This window comes from Clarias gariepinus, chromosome 15, assembly GCF_024256425.1.
Source record: "Clarias gariepinus isolate MV-2021 ecotype Netherlands chromosome 15, CGAR_prim_01v2, whole genome shotgun sequence".
NCBI classification, from domain to species: domain Eukaryota; kingdom Metazoa; phylum Chordata; class Actinopteri; order Siluriformes; family Clariidae; genus Clarias; species Clarias gariepinus.
In genome coordinates, this window is record NC_071114.1 from 11547667 (window position 1) to 11572748 (window position 25082).

General features: G+C 37.0%; 1 protein-coding gene across 1 annotated transcript in view; it reads right to left on the bottom strand.

Moving 5' to 3' along the window:
- si:ch211-51h4.2 (uncharacterized) overlaps positions 1 to 25082 on the bottom strand; it is a 134764-nt gene that overhangs the window by 50369 nt on the left and 59313 nt on the right. Inside the window, exons 9-11 of the mRNA XM_053513605.1 lie at positions 9911 to 10010; positions 7721 to 7779; positions 7577 to 7641 (exon numbers count right to left, since the gene is read on the bottom strand). Of these exons, the coding sequence (XP_053369580.1) occupies positions 7577 to 7641; positions 7721 to 7779; positions 9911 to 10010 (224 nt within the window). The remainder of the gene's footprint in view (positions 1 to 7576; positions 7642 to 7720; positions 7780 to 9910; positions 10011 to 25082) is intronic.

A 25082-nucleotide genomic window follows, 5' to 3' on the forward strand; every position in this document is an offset into this window, starting at 1 on the left:
CTTACGTCAACATAGTTTCATAAATAGATGATGTGGTAAAAAATAGGGATAAAAAACGATTCATAAAACAGATTTAAATCACTCAATACACAACCCATGATGCTTATGCTATTTTTAATTAATGATTAATTTAATTAATTAATAAAACTACTTATTGCAATATTTTTCACGACATCCTTAATAATACTTAAAGACACGGTAACATCTGTAATTTATCTATACCGTAGGTATACCGTGCGGGCTATGTACAGTATTTTACATTACAGTGTATTTTATCTATTTTCGTTTAATAGAAAACGGTAGATAATATTTTGCTGCAAAGTAAAGCTTAAAATTTAACTTCTGCTTGAGTTTGTTTTCGTTATATTTTTGATGTTTTCGCTGATGTTTTTTTTCGCTGATAGTCAAAAATTGGCAAAACAAATCGATTAATAATTAACGCATAATATCTGGAACAAATACCTGTTCATACGGATCAGTCTGTCTTTAGTCATTTAACCAGCATAACGTTCCACCATCAAAGATCTGATCGGCCATTAATCACTTATCACTACGGTGAATAGATGCAGCAGCAGAGACAGATTAAATCCCCAGAAACATTCACACCTGAACACAATACTAACAAACTAAACAGTTCCAGAGGGTTAGCGCCTGTTATCAGGACAGGAATCACCTACAGGATAACACTGTAATTTTTACTGCTTATATATTTTTGCCATAGTTTCATTTGTTTGTGTGTGTACGTGTGTGTGTGTGTGTGTGTGTGTGAGGGAGAGAGAGAGAGAGAGAGCGCGTGCGCGAGAGACGGCCATAAATATAAAAACAATCGACTATTATTGTCAGGGTCAAGTTTACGGGGCTTCTCAGTCTTTCGTTAATTTTACTACTGACTCGAAATGTGGCTTATTAAAGATGCACTGTTTTATTGGACATGGCTGTTTTGTAATGTTCTGCAAAATAAACACTGTCTACGGTTCGAATATACTGTAAACGTCTCAAAGTCACGTCTCTTCAATTCCTTCTGCAGTAATGTTATCGTGGTGTAAATTATTAACGTATCGATGTATTTCACTTGCAGACAAAATAGTCTAGTAACGAAAGTAATGAATTTGTCACTACTCTTCTCTTACGCAGCACGGCTAAAAAGATAATAAAAATGACACCAATCCTGCCATGATGCTACCCTGCCCATACACAACACTGGCTGGGGAGATGAACTCAGACTTTACAAAACTTACTATTATTTCATGAGACGAAATTAAGCAAGGATGAAGAGAACAGAAGTGAACTCTCCTCTGTGTAATATCTAAGTAGAGTGTAACTGGAGCAGCCACAAAATGCCCCCCGTGTAACTCTGATTAGGAAAAGCTCACAGACACCAAACCTGCAGCACTTTGGTGTAATTTTTATTATCTTTTTAGCCGTGCTGCATAAGAGAAAAAGTAGTGACAAATTCGTTACTTTTAATATCGTGATGTTTGATTGGATATTATATAATTTCCAAGTTTGATAGTGTCGATTTTAGAGTGCATTATACGTGCGATGCGAAAAGCAAGTAAATAAACACGTAGCAATGCAAAGATATAAATTCAACAAAGTGTGATCATAATGGTTGTTGTTGCTGCTGTTTAGGTTATTGGTTCCATCGTGTTACTGAACGCAACTGTGTTCACAAGCGGAGGGAAAGAAAAACACTCGCTAACACGTTTGAATGAAAAGGGGCGGCGGCTTTTTTTTTAAGATAGCGATTGCGTAATGGGGGGCAATCCGTGGCGGGGGGGTTACACACCTCTGAACGTCTTTTGTCTTGTAAATGATTATCTTCGTTCACCTTCCAATCCCCCACAGCGCACACACTTTGTATACTGTTGCTATGTCTGTTCGGGCACTTGGTTATACAAACCACTTTAATGTATAAAACACTTACTTCCTGGTTTGTTTTATTTTAAATATAGCTTATTACCTTTTCCCGCAAAATAAACATTAAACATAAACATGTTATCATTGTGTAAATTATTAACATATTGGTTAATAAAAAACAGACCCTGCGCTTGTGTTTAGGACTGATACTGAACAGCTGTGTTCATAGGTTTAATCAACGATTTACAAGACAACAGTTAAAGCGTTTGTGGATGAGAGGTGTGTGTGTGTGTGTGTGTGTGTGTGCGCGCGCGCTCCGGCATTTCTCCGTTGCTTTAACACAAACATTTGGGCAGAGACAAGTAAGTCTGAAGTACCCCTCCCCCCGCCAAAAACACACACACACGCACAGAGCAATTAGCACCATGTCACAGTCAGTATTCTCCACTGAGGTTTCTTACCTTCCACTCCTTCTAAGTTTGTCTTTGCTCTTTTGATGGAGTTCTTAAAACCCCCCAAAAAATTATACTGAGAAAAAATGATTATGGGTCACATAATCACAAACACAAACTATCACAGATACATATGATCAAGTTATGTATTATATATAATAATAATAATAATAATTATTATTATTATTATTATTATTAGCCCAACTCTTTGACTATTTAAAACAATGTCGGGTCCCATTTTTTGCACATTGAAGTTGTTGGTTTAAGTAAATGTATTTTTAAATACACAAACAATCCCCCAACAATTAAAACACGCACACATGACTTTAAAAATAAAATTTATTCTTCCAAAACTAGTAAAAGGTAAAACAATAATTTGTATTAAACAGGTGAAAACATGTTTAATTTTTGCTTAAAGCTCATTAAAATACCTGGATAACACCAGCTGCTTATCAGTCTCTATCTGGTTCTTTTATATTAAAATATCATTTTTAAAAAATATGAAAGATAGAAATGTTTAATTCTTTGTTTCCCCCCTAAAGTATCAAGCGTTTTGCAATTCTATGTTCAGAATATACAGTAGACCTGACCAAACATCATTCTAAAGCTGTGACGTCATCCCTTCTACAGCTCCCTCAACAGCTTGTTCAGGCTCCTCCAATAGCTCCAAAAGGCCAACCGTCATCCGTCTGACCCCCCAATCCTCCAGGGCGGAGCTCTGATTAAAGAAAACAGGAGAATTTAGTGAAGACAAAGATAAATAAACTTTACAGAATATCTAGTTGTAATAAATATAAAAGATATTAGTAAACCTACACCACAGAGTGTGTAAAATACTGTTTTGGGGAATTCTGGAATGTAAATAAACTGGGCTAACTTTAACCATTGAACTTTGTTAGTGTTAACCCCGGTCTGTCTGTAGTATCGTCTGCATTAAATTAACCGAGAATTTACTTAATGCGCTTTTCATACAAATAAGTTAGGCGATATAACACTCGTATACATTAGTTTATCTCTGAAGCCAAACTATAACTTCCCGAGTACTGAAGCACCCCACACCTCCCCACACACATACCTCCCCTCTCCACACACACCTCCCCCTCCCCCTTAACTGATAAACACTTCAGAGTTTTTATCCATCTCGGTAACTAAGCGCTCGCGCTACCGCGCAAAGTCACGGCAAAATTGAGAAAAATATAAACCCGGTTATTAGTGTTTAGCTCGCGAGCTCCTGTACATCTATCCTCAGCTTGTGTCCTTCATGAACTGCATCACATTATATTCACAGATATATCCGGCAGATTAACTCTTACCCAAAGAATAAATAAATGCTAAATTTATCCAGACAACACGCCTCAGACTCTAAAGGCATTTTTATAGAGCACAAACACTCTTCATCCGGTAGTGCAGCCTTTTGTAATAGGGACATTAATAGTATTTTTAAAGCTTTAGTGTCTTTTTAGTTGAAGAGGAGTGACATTCTGAGTTTGTGACACTGACAGTAAGCTGTAATGTTAACTCCAGACTTGGTAAACAGATCATTAAGGTATCTAAAGTTACATCGCACGCTGCTCGTGCTGCCAGTGATTTTCAAAACGGCCGGTAAAAAAACTAAACTGGGAAATAAACTGTAAACTAATCCCAAACAAATTTTATAAATTAAAACACCACTTACCGCGAATAGTCCATTAAGCCGCCATCTTCATCTCTAGTGCAGTTTGGTAGCGTCAGTTCGGCGGGGGTGGGGGTGGGTTGTTAAAATCACGTGATTGCAACTCAGCGCAGCTAAATTGCTGGCTTGTGTTAACGTGTCCTTGAGAACGAAGCGCCATCTAGTGGTGGAACCAGGTAAATGCATAAATAGGGCTTGAATGGGCGTGTTTACTGTGAAATCTTGACACGCCTTTCTCGAAAGAAAAGGAGGGGGGATTACGGCGTGCATAGGGCAGCCGTACGCCATTCGTACGCCATTCACACTTCCGCGGCTATTTGGCGTGGCTCCATCTGTATGTATGACTGATCAGTGTAAATCTTTGTATGTGTATTTCTTTATACATGTACATCTTTACAACAATGCTACAAATATATATATATATATATATATATATATATATATATATATATATATATATATATATATATATATTTAGCAATGTTTGGGAGAATCTAATTAAATAAAACGTTTTGTTTAAAAGTAAATATATGAAAAAACACAAAACTTGCCACTGCATTCACACGGAATAAACAACAAAGCAGGTTAGAAGAAGTGCTCCCCATGCATTTTCCTGTTAATTCGTTATGAGCCAGTGTGCGCATTTGTTGGGAGGCAAACACTATGTGGCTCAATGCACTGATTTGTGTTGTGTGGTGATCGTTCTGAAAGCACGTCTCCTGCTATTCCAATTAACTTCCTTCATCACTAAAAGACCAGATGCAACCTATTTGTGAGATGCAAATGAGCTGAGATGAATGTTGCAGCCTGTTGAAAGAAACAAAGGTGGCTGACAGCGAATATAAAACTTCATTGTTGTAGAGTTACAATATGGGAATTTTGGAAGTGCGGGCCAGAAACTAATTGCAAGTAGAGTTCAATAAGGAGCAATGGATGACATGGTGTAAAGTTAAATCAAACAGCCAAGCTGCTTGAAGTGAAAGTAAATACATCTGAATTACATGTGGCAGTAAAACAAATAATGCTGTGTAGAGATGTAACTCATGCTAGTGAGTGCTGAATTGGATGCCCTAATGCTGAACCTAATATATCATGCTGGTCCTGATGAAATACCCCAAAGCAAACAGGTGCTAATATTTAGCTCTTAGCCACAGCTAAGCAGAAAGGAGATAAATACTGTAAGAGAGCCAGCTAGAAGCCATTTATTGGTATGAGTCAGCAAACGGGGCAATGCATAACTTTAAACTAATGTATCTGAAGAGCTGTAGGATGACCAAAAAACATTGGAAGTACTATGGCCTGGACATTCTCTCATTACCTGGACCCACGCTTCCTTTATTTCATTTGCTCCCGTGTAATTGCTTTGGCTCTCTAGAGTAACACTGTTGATTGCCACCTCAATAGCTTCTTAACAACTGATTAGATAGAATGGCAGATTGGACTGATTTATGTAACATGCCAGACTGACTAAGATGAGACAAGCTGAATCCTGATGCTGATCACATCAAAATGTCAAACATCAATACATTTAAGTAGTGTAACACAATGCCATTATCTGTATCTGCTTCAAATATGTGCATCTGCATTCACATTCAGACCCAAGGTGGGCATGGTCTTAGAGCTGGGAATCAATTTGGGCTTTGATAATTTTATGGCACTGAACGAATTGGTTCAATAATATTGAGTACGAATAAATGCCTCAAGTTTCAGTAACAAAAAATATGTTGATACCTAAGAAGTGAATCACTGAGCCAGTGCAGCTTATTACAAAACGTATACAGATGCATGACTGCATTTTATTATTGCAAGTGTTAAGTGCTGGACATGTTCATACTTTACAGTAGTCTAACCTTTCTGTGGTAAAAATCTTTATTTTTTTTTGGTCTTAAGTTAAAATTACAATTTTCTGAGATGCTGAATTTTGGGGATTCATTAGCTGTAAGCCATAATCATCAAAATGAAAAGAAATAAATCAACCTTCTAATTTATTTAATTATATAATATGGTCAGGGCAAATGAGTGGGAAAAAAAATAAAAATAAATGTAAGTGAACAAGGTTATTCTGACTGTGAGATCAGTTCAAAATTTTAAATTGTTAACTATGATCCTGACCAAGTAATTGCTAAAAAAGGACAAACCCGCTCAGTAAACTCCGAGAGACCAATGTATGTTTAGGCAACAGAATATTATATTCATTTTATTGATCAATTCTCATCTTCTGAAATATGCCACTTATTTGTATTTATCTAAAATGTGAAGTGCATTATGAACATCTAAAAAAAAAAAACTGCAATTCATTACAAAAAAATATATTATCATATTATGTACTATGTTCAGAACTGACTTGTTTGTGCATATGTGTGTGTGTGTGTGTCTGTGTGTGTGTGAATAATAAAAAAAAAGTTTACTGCCATTCACCTGAAACCTCTATTTTAGTTCATTTGGAAAGGGACATGGTCACAGGGTCGAAATTTTAGCTTGCTAATTAAATTAATTAACAGAGGCTAATACAATTTCACATTTTCAATTAAACTACATCACACAAGACAACCTTAATTTAAAGCATAAATCCAAAACGTATTTGGTAAACCAGATTACAACATTTATCCAGCTGGAACTCTTCTGTGGTCAGTATGTTTGACACCCCTGCTGGAACTGCATTATACAGTGACCCATGATTATGGCCCTGACCTTCATAAGTGATTGCCCTTTCACATTAAAGTAATGCTGCACTGCTGGATACCTCTAAATGTAAACACATACAACGTGAATCTTTATGATGAAACAAACAAACAAAAAGTATAGCCCTCCCGCATATACAGTAGCAGTCAGAAGTTTGGACACACATTCAGTTTGGACAAACATTCATTGGTCTTTCCTTGTTATTTCCCATTACACTCTTAAACAACACTGGAGGAATCCAGAATATCTCCTTTAAGCAGTTGATATTGAGATGTGTTTGCTATTCATGCTCTGTAAAGCCTTTATAACGGCTCTAACCTGAGGTGCTGTTGGTTGGTAAGTGATTTTTGAGGCTGGTAACTCTAAATGAACTTCTCCTCTGCAGCAGTGGTAAGTTTTGGTCTTGCTTTCCTGGGGTGGTCTTGATGGGATGAGAGCATGAGGTTTCATCATGGTGGAATTGCAGAACAGCTGACCTTTATGTCTTAAAATAACAACTGACTGTTGTTGTAACTTAATTACATAATTCTATATGTATTAATCAATAGCTAAAAATATGCCATAGAATGTATAAAATAAATCACAAAACAAAAAACATTGAATTAGAGGGTAACTGGTACTGTAAATGTATTTGTATGTTTTTTTTTAGAACACAACACATGTTTATTCCTAATTACATATTCATGTTTGTATTACATTCCTATAAAGTGTCATACTTTTTACATCATAGAAATATAATTTTATCACTCATCTTAAAGGACACTATAAATGATTTGATAACTATCCAATAACTATTGTGAATGTGATATTAAAAAGTGATTAGTGAATAGGCATCTGGATCTGCCAACAGGTCCTGTGGTTTCGAGGTGTTAATTCATTAATTAAAAAAAAAAAAAAAAACTATGCTTACCATAATATATTTAGGATTGTGCAGGTAGCAAGTCCCCCTAGTACAGATCTTCTGAACCATAAGACCTGTAAAAAAAATTATATGGATTTTATCTCATGAACTCACTAAAACGCGTGACAGATTTAATACCATTCCACAAGTTACCTGTGTTTTGTTGTGGTAAATCTCAGAAAACAGGAATGGCATGATGTTGACAATTCCCCCTGTGTAGATAAAGAAAGTATATAAAAAAAACATTACTGATTTCTGTCCATCATCTATAAATAGTATCCAGTACTCCTAGTGTACTTTTTTTTTTTTATATTCCCCTAAAGTGTACTTCAGACATTATTAAACTATTAAACTGGAAAGGAGAAGCTATTTTTAATGCCTGATATTTTAAATATTATAAAAGTAACTTTGTGGTGGAACTTTACATAAACACAAGAATATCACGAGTAAATATGAAACCGTGCCAAGGGATTATAGTGGGTACATTACAGCAGCTTACAAGGACTCTCACAACCGAGAAAGGTAAGAGCGCTTGTAATTGCAGCTGCTCCCAAGAGCCTGCCATGGGATTTTTAGAAAAGCACACAAAGCTGTTAGCCTCAAGAGGCTATTATACTTCTTTAAGCTGTTTTCTATTTACCTTTAAAAAAGTTTATGATTAGTATCAGTGTAGCCAACTAGGTTTAGTAACTTTTTGGTCACCGGTAGTAAATATGTTAAAACAAGAGCCCCAAAACAGATGCTGTTACTTTTTTGAGTAGACATTAGCAACTTCCCAGCTCTTTAGCTTTTAAAGCTTGTGCTTGCTTGTGTTAGTCCCAACATTAACTAATGGCTGCTTCCTAATGAGCATTCACAAATCAATATTGTTCTCATCAACCAATCACTGATTGAATCACCACTGTTTTTATTTACTGGTTTCCCCAAAGACAAATCATTGATTATCTTTGCTTCTGAATAACCAATCACTGATCACCATTTTATCTAATGACTAACCACAATTTTCTCCATAGATAATCACTGATTATCATTTTCCTTTAAAACCCAACCATTGACCACCTAACGATCACCAACACATTACGTTGGCCTTTGATTTAACTCTTTTTGTGAGATTTTTACAAATAGGTAATTAAAGTGTGATATTCCAAGCTTAACCCAATCATGAGGGGTCTTTAATTCCCTGTGGCAAGTGCTGGAAATCTGCCTCAGGACCTCGCCATTCTGTAATGTGCAAGTGGTGTTCGTGAATAATTGTGTGTCGATTTCCAGGAAGAAAGCATTTCACTTACTGAATGTTTGCAGGAATGAAATTTATAGATCTACAGCCTTCTTTAACATGTTTGTACCATTCAAATGTGTTTTCCAAGGCTAAGAGTCTCATGACTGTACTGTTTCAGAAGTCTTCTGTAATTGACAATCAGTTTAATGTCAATTTATAATTATAATTATCAAAATGTCAAAATTATATAAATAAAATAATAATAATTTTCTGGTTTGACTTGAACAGCACTCATAGTTTTCTGACCTAAAACCTCTTTGCATATAAAATAAGTCATTATTATACAACAATATATTCCTATATTTAGGAAACATTCTTCACACAGCATGATTTGATATCCAAATATTAAATATTGATAAACTAAATATTAAAATCCTGTATTCAGGGGTGCCTGGAGCCTATTCCAGGAGACTTGGGGCACGAGGCTGAGTACAGGCTGGACAGGGTGCCAATCTATTGCAGGGTATAATAAACGCTTATTTAATAATAATAATAATAATAATAATAATAATAATAATATTAATAATTGCTAAATTCTGATTATGTTTTGGTCATGCATTAACAACTTTCTTCTGAAAATAGTTTAGAAGATTTTACAGAAGCCTGATCCCTGTTTATGAAAAAGGAATCATGTTAAAGGGTTAACAAAATTACATACTCAGCCCCTTATAAATAAGTCGCACAAACTAGCAGCTATCCCTCTGAAGGTCTCACAATGGCACAAGCTGTAAATTAGAAAAGGGTAGCAAGTGAGACTCTGGAGAGCAGAATTATGTTTGCTCTGTTGACAGAAGTCTCCTGTGGCAAGTGCTGCAAATCTGCCTCAGGACCTCGCCACTCTGAGTGAAGGAAGCAACTAATGGGATTAGAATTTGAGTGAAAAAAGAAAAGAGAAAGAAGACCCACACTGTTACAGTAATAATGTTGCACAAGCACCACTGCATGCCAACAGCTCTCATCCCAATTAACACATACAGGAATCTCTTGGTTCCTCCACTATTTGCAGACTAAAAAAAAAAAAAAAAAAATTGAAAAACAAGATATTTTTCCCTGGTCTTTCTTACCGAGAGCAACGGTTCCCATCAGGAAAGGTTTTCCGATCTGAGTGAAGTCATTCTTGGTCTCCTGGTGAACCTCTGAACCCACAACAAATGTCACCACCACCTTGGGGCAAGAAAATTATGACAGGCTGACCCCCATGAGGTGCAAAGCGAAAGTGTCCAATGCAATTCAGACCACTGATGGAGTCTCATTTCGTATGACATTTGCAGGGATATACAAAAGCAGGAGAAAAGATGTGATGATGGATCCTTCAGTGGTCTTGTCAGGGGTTATAGGAAATGCCTTGGAGGAACATGACCAGAAAAAGTGTTTTAACACAAAATGAAATGGTTTTATGGAATAACCACGGATATAATGAGGGCAATAGTGGCACAGAGCTGATGTATTGTTATAGAGAATGAGGACAGACTACAAGGCAGCCTGCATTTACAGTATATCAATAAGCAGACTGGAGGTTTTAACTGTTGATATGTGAGTTAGTTACTATAAATGTGAAATTTATGTAACATGAGTAGGACATGAAAAATACACAGTAATGTCTGTTTTTTTTGTTTTGTTTTTTTTGAAAAAACAAAGAACAGAATATTAACTGAAATTAATCTTACAATGTAGCCTGGCCTAGCCTAGCTCCATGACTGACTACAGCACATTAACTAAGTATTCTGTGACTTCCTTGATTAATATTATTGCAACCAAAGAGTTTTAAGAGTTTGAATTTAAATTTAATGGCAGAATAAAGGAGAACTTAATGGAGAACAAAATGTGCACCCCATTTCAGGAATTATGCTGCGTATCACATTGGACACTAGAGACTGTGATTCTTCGCCTTATCCAAAATCCAGTTCCAGTGTAGGGACAATTTGGTTTAATTCTGAGTTTTAGAGCAAATTGCTAATTTCATGGAAAAAGGCTAACTTTCCAGTCCATGACATAAATTTCATTATTGTTATTTTATTTAACCCTTAACATAAGTATAGAAACGTTACTGTTAACATTTTCCCCCAATGTTTAACGCATTTATTCATACTGCAAGCTGGCAGAGCTTTTACCCTACTGCTAGTGTGTGAGAGTGAGGAATAAAATGTACTTCCTCTGAGACGTGTAAAGCCAGCCACCGCATATTTTCTAACTGCACACATCGGCTCACATAGCAGGCAAGGGCAATTAACTGACTGGCAAGTATTGTTATTATAGAGAGAAGACACAGTAATGGCATCCTTCCTGGCCAGACAGCAGAGCAAACGATCAACCCTTGGTTCTCTAGTCATGGCAAGCTATAGCACTGTCCACCTAATCAAAATCTATTAATAAACATATCAAAAACTTATTATTTTATTATTTTTGAAGGAGACTCTAGTAACAGAAGTTTGTAACAGGCATTAAGTTTTCTGCTGTTAAAAAAAAGAAAACTTTGTGTTTCTTTTTTGGCTTCTTTACTTTTGTCATCTAAGTAATAACAGGAAATAAATTGCCTCATGGACATTCCACAACACTTAAAGTATTTAAAGTATGATGTGCCATTCCCGAATAAATTAAAATAGGTAACGTTTGACAATTTGCTGCACTCTAAGGAAATAAAACACTCTTGGACATGCTGTTATTAGAAAATAATGAACTTCTGGAGAGGAACACAGCTTTGTTTCATTCTCTGTCATGTTTAATTGCTTATTTAATTCAGAATTAAAAGACTTTACATATAACAATGTTTAAGACCCTATCCTCGTATTTGCATACAAATCCAAAAGCATTTCCTGCTTCAGAATGGCTCCTAATTAACTCTGTGTTCCTGGGAGAGGTGGAGTTCTTGTATTTTAGTGCGATGAGGATAACGGCATGTAGTTGTGTTAGTGCTGCGTTTGTATTAATGGAAATTCCCTGCCTAATGTGCCTGTAAGAGACTGACCTCGAAGACCAATAACAAGTCTTTTTGAAACCCTGGAACTGCTGCTCTTTGCTAACACATTGTGATGGGAAATTAGTCTGACTGCACCGGAATGACCCTGAGTTCTCCAACTCTATTCCTTTAATGTTTTTCAATCTTAAGCAGTTTGCAAATGCATTTGCCAGTCCGGCCACTCCTCACTCTTGTAATTACACACCTTACTTAATTGTAGTTAATAAATAACGCATCTCAGAGGCTATTTGCTATCAGCTAAAAATAGAAGAGGACTGAATTTCACACAAATTGATCACTGCAAATTCCCACAGTGTAGTTAGGGTTGCTGTATATGGGCACCAAAACTTGTTTATTGAAAAAATATTATAGTCAGCTTAATTATAGAAGTTTACTAGCAACTCTTGCTTCTGGTTTAAAACATAAACTAGTCTAATGTTAACTTCTGTAAAAGGACTGAGCAACGTACCCTTCTGTTTTATTTTTCCTGATTATTTTCACAATCCACAATAGCCGTAATGTGTGAGCGGTGCTATTGGTTTCAACATTACATAATATAAAACTGCAAAGTTGGCATGTCTGTACATTAAACATATTTGCGAAAACTAATATTTTGGGGGGATTAAGATGAGTACTGTAATAGAACACCTCAAGATGTTTTTTAAATTTTTTGTGTTTGTTTGTGCATGCATCACATAAAAACTACTTAACAGATTTTAATGGGAATTTAACAGATGTATTTGACTGAGCTTGAGGTAACATATAGGTTTTTGCAATTGGCTCACAAGAAGAGAAAATATGTGACTTTGGAATTTAAATGGAAAATGCCATTATATCATAAAAAAATCTACCTTTAAAAAAATAATTCATTCATCTCAACATGTTTTAATACGTACTTATGGGTGTGCAGTTGAAATCTACTTAATAAATGCAATCTCACAACTTAATTCTACACACATTTTTGAAAAAAATTAGTTCATTCCAAAATTCATAAGATGGCATTGTATAACATGCTTATGAGTGTGCAATACAATTTCACATAAACTAAGTTATAGGCATATCTAGTTAAATATTCTTAATAAAAGAATAAGAATATCTTTATAAAATATTAGGTAGTAATCCGGGGGAAAAAAATATCAGGTAGTAATTATGCAAAATCTAACTACATAAGCCAAAAGTTTGAATGGGGGTAATACATTATATCAAAAAATACTTCCTTAGGAATGCCTTGCTAGTACTGACTTGGACCCTCTTTTGCCTTCAGAACTGCCTTCTTCATGTCATAGATTTAACAAGGTGCTGAAAACATCCTTATAGATTGTGGTCCATATTGACACGCAGTTGCTGCAGATTTATCGGCTGCACAACCATGATGCAAATCTCCCGTTCCAGCACATCACTCTAAGTGCTCTATTGGATTGAGATCTGGTGACCGTAGAGGCCATTTAAATACAGTGAAATCATTGAGATGTTCAATAAACCAGTTTAAAATTATTTTAGTTTTGATATAGTGCATTATCCTGAGTTCATAAAGGGATGGATACAGTCATCCACAGTACTTATCTACGTTGCAGCATTGAAATGCTGCTCAATTAGGACTAAGGGGCCCAAAGCATGCCAAGAAATTATCCCCCACACCATTACACCACCAGCAGCCTGAACTGTTGATACAAAGCAGAATGGATCCATGCCTTTATTCCAAAGTCTCACCCTACCATCCGAATACCACAGTAGAAATCAAAACTCAGACCAGGCAACATTTTTTCAATCCTCTATTGTCCAATTTTGATAACCCTATGCTAACGAAATAATTAAATTGAATTGAATTGAATTAACTGTAGCCTCAGTCTTCTGTTCTTAGCTGACAGGAGTGGCACCCAGTGTCGTCTTCTGCTGCTATAGTCGTCCTGCTTCAAGTTTTAACATTCAGAGATGCTCTTTCGCATACCTCGGTTTAAATTAGATGTTATTTGAGTTACTAATTACAACATAGTGCTGCTGAATATTTCCCTTTTCCAAAACATTCTCTGTAAACCCTAGAGATAGTTGTGTGTGAGATACTCAGACTAGCCTGTTTGTCACCAACCACATTCAGAGTCATTTAAATGAACTTTCTTTCCCATTCTGTTGCTTAATTTGGACTTCAGCAGATCATCCCGACCATTTCTACCTACTTAATGCATTAAGTTAATGGCATGAGATTGGCTGACTAGATATTTGCATTAATGGACAACTAAACAAGTGTGCCCAATGAAGTGGCCAGTGAGTGTATATCTTGTGAGGAATAAAAGGCTGATAACTAGGATTATAATAGATACATTATAAAACCCAACTTTACACATAATAAAAAAGAATAAAAAGAAAAAGAAAAACCCTCTACAAATATTTGCATTAGAAATATCATTGGCCCAAATGTGCTTTCCTAGAGATGTATTATTACTGCAGGTACTTTTAGAGCACAACAACATTTCACAAGTAAATATTCTGCTTTCAACAACCAGAAGAGTAAGATCTGGATTATAGGAAAGAGGACTCCATTAGGGGCATGTATGCATTTTCAAGCTCTAGAGATCAGAGGCGAAAAAAGGAAAGAAAACAACTGCAGATAAAAAAAAAAAACCCTGGGTAAGTGGCTTCCACTTTCTCGTTAAAGGCCTCAGTGGATCACGTGATAGAGTGGAGATGAAGCCAAGCTTGTGATTAGTCCCTGGCCACTCTCCACTAGTCAAAAATCTGGTGCGGGTACTAAGAAATGAAGTGTAAAATGACACATTACCAAACAAAGGGAGTGAGTTCTCTCAAATCCCATGGCTCTAACTAAGAGCTCTTCACTCCATTTCTTTGCTTTTCACCACTGCTCTTGCATCAGTTCTCTTAGCTGGGGTTTGAATGTGTGAGTAAAAGTGCAGGAGTCCTCATTTTAAGCTTAACCCATTCCTGTGCATCCATCCATCTGGCAAAGAACAGCATCCAAATTGCTTAGAAATTTACCATAAACATTTACACAAGTGCCACACACTGTGTACAGTGTCATCAGATTACCGGGTTCACCAGCAGCAGTAGTTAGGTGTACGTATATAATTTTAAATTAATGAAGATGATGTCCGATGAAGTACTGTAATATGCTGTGGCCCCATCACAATGTGACTTGGCGGCATGTTATGGTCACCAAACCACTGGATACTCAAAAGCTCCTCTAAAAACAATGTAGACTTTATAGATAATTGGAGTACTTTTGAGGGCAAAGCTGGCCTGTTGAGGTGGGAAGGTGTCCATTCCACTAGAGAAGGTGCTGCTCTCATTTCTTGCAGTGTAGCTCAGGAGCCTAGTTAATCAGTGATTATCCAGAGCCCAGACCAGAAAGCAGACAGTGTATGCTAGCTGCATGTCACTCAGGTTCCACCAGATTGAGACTGTGTCTGTTCCCCAAGGTAAATGAAAGTGTAGAAAACGTAGACAGAAGACAGAATACACAGCCAGCATCTTTGATCTGAAGCTTGGAGTGTTAAATATTAAATATCTCACATCAAACACAGCTCTTATTGTTATCAGAGAGAGAGAAAAAGTGTTTCATGGTAAAATGATTACACACGCATCTCAAAACAGACTGCTTAAAAACTAGAAAGTAAATGGTGTCAAACTAAATTAGTAGTATTTCAAACAGTATGGAAGAAGAGCATCTTGATCTATAAAAAAGTTTTTAGTGCCTAGTACTGTATCAACATACTCACTCAGTTATAAAAGATAACAAAAATATTCTTAGATTCTTATTTAATACTGTAGCGAAATTGACTAGGAATAAGACCACCACCGAAACATGCACACTAATACAATACAGTCTTGAGGACTTGCATTTATTCAATAACAAAATATAAAATATCTAGCCAAAAATTCAGGCTTTAAAATGACTTCATAATCAAACCTAAAATATGACTTTAAAATATTAAAACAATTTAATAAAAAACATTGATGCAGGTGATAATCTAACCATATCAGATCAGCACTTTGAGAATACTTTACTCCCCTTTCACAAATTCCTCCAGCAAGATTACCTTGTGTAATAGATCCTGTAACTACGAATTTTCTCAAACAGTTAATAACAAAAATAACGGATCCCGTTTTAAAGATAGTCAACTCTTCACTTAGCGACGACTACTGGGGGGCCAGGGGTAGCTCAGTGGTTAAGGCATTGGATTACGGTTCGGAAGATCCCAGGTTCAAACCCCACAACCACCAAGTTGCCACTGTTGGGCCCTTGAGCAAGGCCCTTAACCCTCAACTGCTCAGATGTGTAATGAGATAAAAATGTAAGTCGCTCTGGATAAGAGCATCTGCCAAATGCCTAAATGTAAATGTACTGTACGTTCCTAAATCTTTTAAATCAGTTATTAAACCTCTAATTGGGAAACCGGACCAATATTAAACCTCACCTTTATTGCCAAGATCCTAAGAAATGTTTTAGCATAGAAGTTCAAAAGTTCAAGACTGAAATACCCACAAACAGTTTTCTGAGCCTTTATTAACAAATAGTGTTTTTCCTTGCCACCGTCACCCTCAGCATGCTTATCAGGGATAACCTGATCGTAGGTTCATACATAATTCCTCACACTTTTTTATCTTATTTCCATATATTTTATTCTGTAAAGCTGCTTTGCGATAATGACCATTGTTAAAAGCACTATATAAATAAAACTGAATTAAACTGAATTGAAATGAGGTTGCTGCTGGGGTTTTACATTAACAGACAATTTTTTAATTGTAACTTTAGGCATTTTGCCGCAGCAAAACCTTTGTTCCCAGTTCTTTAATTTTATCTACATCATTTAATTAAATTTAATATAAAGAAATGATAGATGGCTCAAGACTTAAGCACAGAACTGTAAAAATAACCTGAAAAATATGCAAAACATGATTAAAAGTAGATTAAGCCATAGCATGAGTGTATTTGGCAATTCTGGACATTCATTTTTGGATGGGCCTTGAATATGTCATTTTTGTCATAATTTTACATACATTTTACAGTCCCTTAAGCTCATTCCCTACTGCATACTTGCTGAGAAAGAAAAAAAAAACTTTGCCAATGCTGTAAACTCAGAGTCAGTCATAATTGTTGTAGTAGCAAATAAATAAACAAACAAATACATAAATAAAATTAAAGGCATGAAATGCAATACCACCAGGATAAATACTGTCAATGTTTTTTTACAATGAATATAGTTATTATTGAGGAAGGACTGAAGCTCGATAAGGATTTAGTAATGGTGCTCCTATAAAGGTCATGTAAAGCTTTACCTTTTTTTATACTCATTCTTTACATATATGAAGCTCTAATTCTAGCTTCTGTAACAAGCAGAGTATATGTTTAAGTTAAGTTAATCAGCATATAAAAATCCAATGGTCATTGATTGTAATGAGCAGAATTTTGTGTTTTATTGCTACAGTATAAAAGAACAAGCATGATAAGATGATAAAGTCTCCCAAAATAATTCAGTTGTAATTATTCAACCAACTTAATAATGCTGTGTGTTGGGCCACATCTATGAATATATGAATTCTTGAGCAAACATTAGCTACTTTCCCCTGAAAGGAATAGCCAATATGGATGTGAACCTGCAGTTCAGTTGTGTTCCTTAATGCACACAGAGAATGAAGCGGCTTAATCCTTTAGACTATCTGATATTAGAAGCTGGGAATAGTGTCTAGAAATGAGCCTGAGTGAGCCGACTTTCATTGTAAAAATAAATCACTTTCATCCCACTGTTTTTCTCTCTGCCATAGCTGACTCTTATGGAGGGCAATGCTCTGATCCTGACTCAACCACTGCTTTTTGGCAAGGGAGCGAAAATACGGGACAGGACTTTGCAGCTACTCTTCAGCTAAATGATAAAGCACCCTATGATCCACATTAACCCACCCCAAACACACAGGAAAAAAGTTAAAAAAGGACAAAAACACCAGTTTGCCAGCTGTTTGAAGAGACTCCCATGTTAACTAATATTATTCATTTCCACAAGCATTAACACTGTAACTGTAATTCACAATACAATTATAGTTTGCCAGGAAAATAAGACAATAGGTACAGTAATTCATTTACAAATGTGCAAACAAATAAATAGATAGATAGATAGATAGATAGATAGATAGATAGATAGATAGATAGATAGATAGATAGATACTGTAGATAGATAGATAGATAGGGTACAAATATAGTATATAACAGCAAAGAGAGTTTCTATATTTCTAACTACAGGTTTAAAGTTAATATTCGGTATGACCACCGTTATTCTTATACAGTCTGCACTCTCTTGGTCAAGATGTCTTGTAATTTATTTAAGGAGTCTTCAAGGAATAGTTCTTCAGGCTTGTTGAAGGACATGCCAAAGTTCTTCTTTGAACATTAACTGACTTTTGTTGTGTTCTCTGTCAAGATGATCCCAAACTGCTTCAATAATGTTGAGAGCCGGGCTTTGGGGAGGCCGAACCATGACTGATAGTGTTCCAGGAAAGTTTTTTTTTTCTTTCTATGGAGGTATACTTTGACTGCATTGGTAGTGTTTTTGAACTATTCCCCAAGACTACAAAATAAAGTCTGGCTCTTTGAAAGCAAAACATGAAGGAATGAGGAGTGGCTCAAGACCTTTGCAGAGTACTGTATATTTACAGTATACACACACTGTATACCAACACTGTATTATACATACGTATACAGTGGTGTGAAAAACTATTTGCCCCCTTCTTGATTTCTTATTCTTTTGCATGTTTGTCACACTTAAATGTTGAACACAAAATGCAGTTTTTAAATGAAGGTTTATATTATTAAGGGAGAAAAAAACTTCAAAATCTACATGGCCCTGTGTGAAAAAGTGATTGCCCCACTTTTTTGTGACACATTGTGACTACAATTTCTGTAGTCACCCCCAGGCCTGATTACTGCCACACCTGTTTCAATCAAGAAATCACTTAAATAGAAGCTACAGTACCTGACACAGAGAAGTAGACCAAAAGCACCTCAAAAGCTAGACATCATGCCAAGATCCAAAGAAATTCAGAAACAAATGAGAACAAAAGTAATTGAGATCTATCAGTCTGGTAAAGGTTATAAAGCCATTTCTAAAGCTTTGGGACTCCAGCGAACCACAGTGAGAGCCATTATCCACAAATGGCAAAAACATGGAACAGTGGTGAACCTTCCCAGGAGTGGCCGGCCGACCAAAATTACCCCAAGAGCGCAGAGACAACTCATCCGAGAGGCCACAAAAGACCCCAGGACAACATCTAAAGAACTGCAGGCCTCACTTGCCTCAATTAAGGTCAGTGTTCACGACTCCACCATAAGAAAGAGACTGGGCAAAAACGGCCTGCATGGCAGATTTCCAAGGCGCAAACCACTTTTAAGCAAAAAGAACATTAAGGCTCGTCTCAATTTTGCTAAAAAACATCTTAATGATTGCCAAGACTTTTGGGAAAATACCTTGTGGACCGACGAGACAAAAGTTGAACTTTTTGGAAGGTGCGTGTCCCGTTACATCTGGCGTAAAAGTAACACAGCATTTCAGAAAAAGAACATCATACCAACAGTAAAATATGGTGGTGGTAGTGTGATGGTCTGGGGTTGTTTTGCTGCTTCAGGACCTGGAAGGCTTGCTGTGATAGATGGAACCATGAATTCTACTGTCTACCAAAAAATCCTGAAGGAGAATGTCCGGCCATCTGTTCGTCAACTCAAGCTGAAGCGATCTTGGGTGCTGCAGCAGGACAGTGACCCAAAACCCATCAGCAAATCCACCTCTGAATGAGTGAAGAAAAACAAAATAAAGACTTTGGAGTGGCCTAGTCAAAGTCCTGACCTGAATCCTATTGAGATGTTGTGGCATGACCTTAAAAAGGCGGTTCATGCTAGAAAACCCTCAAATAAAGCTGAATTACAACAATTCTGCAAAGATGAGTGGGCCAAAATTCCTCCAGAGCGCTGTAAAAGACTCGTTGCAAGTTATCGCAAACGCTTGATTGCAGTTATTGCTGCTAAGGGTGGCCCAACCAGTTATTAGATTCAGGGGGCAATTACTTATTCACACAGGGCCATGTAGGTTTGGATTTTTTTTCTCCCTAAATAATAAAAAACATCATTTAAAAACTGCATTTTGTGTTTACTTGTGTTATCTTTGACTAATAGTTAAATGTGTTTGATGATCAGAAACATTTTGTGTGACAAACATGCAAAAGAATAAGAAATCAGGAAGGGGGCAAATAGTTTTTAACACCACTGTATATTGTACAGTATGTATAATGTAATTATAGGGGTTATTGTGTAGGACAGCGTTCACACACGTATACACATGCGCGCACACACACGAACAGATGTTAACTTTACTTAGACTACAAACTTTAACCTGCATTTATCTTTAAAAATATCACTGGAGACGAGGAGGAGGGTTATTGTGTAGGAAGACTAACACACACGTACACACACACACATCCGCACACACGCACGCGGATGTAGACTTTACCTAAACTGCAAACTAAGTTTGCTATGGGAATCCCAGACGCCATTCTGTCAAGGTTTTTTACTTTCTTGGTCTGTGAACTCTGTTTTGTTGAGGATTTTTCTGAAATTAAGATTATTCACCATGGGGACAGCTTTACCAGACTAATTTATTGAAACCGGTGTGGCCGACCCATTTCTCCTGCACCCCCACATGCACACACATACAATATAACAGATTTTAGACATTGTATACATTCACTTACACACTGAAAATATTGTATGTAATTGTAAATATTGGGATCTGGTGCACTGCAGTGTCTATTTTTGTACAGTACATGTGAGCTACTTCTGCGATTTTAATGTTAGATGTTTTGAATGTTAGATGCAAACTGCAGTCCGTTCGTATATGTCGTATACGAAATTCATACCACGAATGTTCATAAGTCGGGGACTACCTGTATGTATATATATATATATATATATATATATACATACAGGTAGTCTATACTTATGCATAATACTTAAACGTATATAAGAAATAAAATAACAGGTATATGTTGACAGTGTGTAGATTTTAGTTCATAAACTATTCCTTATAGACCTTTTTAACCCTTATTAAGTCGTGTTAGACTTGGTAAGCAGTCATTCCTTTTTTCTATGCATGTTTATGTATGTGTGGGTAGTATTCAGATTCTCACTTTTAAAACTGACCACAAACAGAACAGGATGTTCCTCCTCCTCCTCCTCCTACTCCAGCACACTTCTCTCTCTATATGAGATGGTATAAATTCTCTGAGCTCACAGTGTTCCATCTAAATAAGCGCCTTTTCCTCCATGTACTCCAAGGCTTGATATTTTATTAATACACCTCCAGTGAATGCATTCATCACAAAGTGTGTATCTGGAATACAGGGTGAGGTATAGTGCCCATGCTGCTGAGAGCCCCGAGAAAATGCGGTCTTCAGACATTGATCTGTTTGCAGAAGGCAGCTTATATCATGGGAGGACACACAGCTGCTATGCCAACTTCATAGCTCGGAAAAAAAAATCAATAAGAGATAAGAGCACAAGCGTAACACAATGATCTATGCTCTTCAGTGTGATCTTCACTCCTTAGCAGCTGGCAGGCTAGAAAACACACACACATATACACACACACACACACACACACACTATGTAGTGTACCTAAAGACTCTTGTTGCGTGTGATGAGTGTCTACTGTAAAGTCTGATACAATAAAACCATACACTTTGTAACCTTTTACAACTCTCTTGGTAAATTCTGAATGCACTACTAAGGTTTATAGAGCCAAAGTAAGACCCTACATTACCTATTTTGCCTACAATGCTTTTTTGCCTCTCTACAACCTGCCATGCTACCCACTGCAGTCCCTGTGGGCTCCATATTCCTGAAATGCAGCCTTAGAGTTCGGCTCTCCTTCCCACAATACTCTCATAAACATTTCCTGTATTTAATGCTTATCTTCTTTATTGCTTCGGTCATGGAAGTTTAACCTACTGAGTAAGATAGATGATGGAATTTGTTCTAACTAGGGGACAATATCCCATTTATTTTAAGAAAGGCCTAATAAAGGTATAAATTACATTTCCTGAAATTAATACGGATTTTGCTGCTCGACAATTTGCTTATGATAATGATATGAAATAGAAAACAACAACAGCAAACACTTGCAACACGCATGGGGATCCATCTCCTGACAATGATGGTGCACACAGACCATTAGAGCAAGCAATTTCAGAAACTCAGGAAAGGTTCAAAATTTAATTAATCAAAGTGTCCTGCACCAAAGGAAGATAATCCATTTGTGAATGAGAGTCATGTAGACGCACATCAGCAGGCCCCAATGCCTCAGCACGATACATCTGGAGGGACAGGACAGACATGAACCAGATGATCAGCCCTGCCATGCCAGCTTATTTCTAGCCCTGTTTTCCCAAGCCCCCTGTAAAGATTCAATTTATAGCCAAATTCACAAAGAGGTCACATCTAAATGCATTATTCACGGCTAGTGGGCACTCGCTGTCCATAAAAATGGTAGAGTGTGGTTTAAAGTTGCAGTGTCGTCCTTTAGGGTTCATTAAGTTGTGAAAAACCTATCTACTTACAGGAACTTACAATTAGATCAAAACAAACATGTTAAGACCCATTAAAGGCACACCGATTAGCCATAACATTAAAACCTTAAAACATCAAGCCCAATATTGTGTAGGTTCCCGTTGAGCCAACAAAACAGCTCTGACCTCTTGAGGCATCATTCAACAAGACCTTTAAAAGTCTGCTGTAATATCTACATATTGCCCTGACATATATATAGCAGAATTAGTGGATTTGTTTGTCTAGTACATGCCAATTACAAATTAACATTGATTATCATTAATATACAAGTACATTAGTGACAGTATCATGAGTACCCAGGAGTCATACATTGCTGTGGAGAGCAAAGCCCAGCCTGTCTGGTTCGATCAGATGCTCTATCATCAGTATCATCAGCATAGCAATGAAAATCGTCTGCCAAATGCCTAAATGTAAATGTAAATGTAAATAAAATACCATGCTGGCTGATGATACAGCCTAGGGGAAGCATATACAATATAAACAAAAAAGGACCGAGCACAGAGCCCTGAGGAACACCACAGGTGACATTGTGTGTAGCGGATTTAGCCTCTCCCAGGGAAACATCCTCCATTCTTTCAGTAAGATAAGATGAGAACCAGTTGTAAACAGAGTCAGTGAGTCCAACAGTGTGACATAATCTGTGAAGAAGAATGTTGTGAACAACAGTATCGAAGGCCGAAGACAATTCCAACAGGATGAGAAGCGATGGAAAACTAGCATCAGCCGACATCAGTAGGTCATTCATGACTCTAACCAGAGCTGTTTTAGCAGATTTCAATGTAGCGGGAACATTATTACATTATTATTATCCTGTTAATCAGGGGACTTATAGCACGGTGCGTACTTATATAAGGTTGGATTTAACCAAAAAAGTAGGAAAAGGGTCCAGAGCACAATTTGATGGTTTCATCTTTCTGACAATGACCTCAACCTCTTGCCGCATAACTTTAGAGAAACAGCTAAAAGGTTGCAAATTCCCTTGCTGTGGGTCATCCATCAAGACAGGTAGTGCAGAGGAACTCGATAGAGACGAGCGGATGGTATCCACTTTTTTCCTGAAGAAAGTAATGATGTTATTGCATTTCTCCTCTGTAGCTTACAGGTGAGATTGAAACTGTGGTTTCAATAGGCGATTTATAGAAGAGACTCAGTGACTAAGGAACATTTAACAGAGGAGAGATGCTGAAGATCTTTGCTCAGAGTATCTGGGTTGATCTTTTTCAAATTTCTGTAACATATTTGTCGCTTTGCTTTTGTGGGGGAACAAGGGAGTGACAGCTCCATCGAGACGACCTTGTGGTCAGACACCCCCAGATCATACACAAAAAATGTTGCTAATGGGTACAGAATTTGTAATAACCAGATCCAAGATATGCCCACTGGAATGTGTGGGAACATCCACATGCTGTTAAAGATTGAGGCAGTCCAGTAGTTGTAAAAACTCAACTGCCAAATGGCAGGAGGGAGGGTCTACATGAACATTAAAGTCACCGAGTATAATAATGTTGGCAGAAGTGGTACAGATGGATGTAAGAAAATCATGCATCTCAGAGATAAACACTGAGTTTGGTTTAGGGGGTCGATAAATAGGCAGCATCGTCATGGGGAGAGGGGCTTTACACTTAAATGCAAGTCATTCAAATGAAGACATTGTAGGCACAGTGAGGGGAGACAGATCCAGTTGCTGTCGGTATAATGCAGCTAAGCCACCACCACGTCCAGTACTGCGGGCTTTCTCCAGGTAGCTATAACCAGGGGGGCAAGCTTCATTTAGTGCTTAAAACACCTCTGGCTGATGCCATGTTTCTGTTATGCACATTAAATCCAAGCATTTGTCCATAATATGATTTTGTATAAGGACTGATTTATTTCTGAGAGATTATGAATTTAAAACTTCTATTTTTAGCATTTTTCGTGTAGTAGATTTCTGTAATGGCCGTAATACAGTAAGATCCACTCCGCGTTTTCTGTCCTGTTAGGTGGATAGCATCCTTGGAAAGTTTCCGGAGCTGTTTGACAGAAATCTCGTGGTGTTTCCCATGCTACAAACACCTGGAGTAACATTGCTCTGATGACGTGTTTGATGAGTGACATTGGTCCACACAAATGGACTGGATAAAGCAGAACAGCCAGGCTAATGATAAACAAACTTTTGCCGAGAACTTCTACTGTATGGACATAGCGCGGTCGGCGCAGAAGTCCGAGTTCTTTTATGGCTGCAATGCACGGTGGAATGGAATATTTGTTATGACTTAATAACTGCGGGATGGTGTATTTTAGCTTCATGCCGGTCGCCTGAAAAACTAGCAAAACAAAGCTAGCCACGCGCCAAACGCAGAGATGCAGCCAAATAACTGCAGAGGCAGCGAAACCAGGCTCATATTATGAAACCAAAAGGGTAAAGTTATAGCTATCTTATAGCAGCCTCATTTTAGGCATGATGCATGCACACATGCACACACAGTCATGTGTTTCATATCTGTAATCATGCCATTTCTCTTCTGTATATCTATTTGTGAAGGTATACTTTGAGTGGATAATGGTTTCTTAATCTATTTCATTCAACATTGTCTACCAAAAACATTAAAAACTCAAAATCAATTGATGATCAAGTTTATACTTTCATTTGTTGCTGATGAAATGATATGGATGTGTCAGC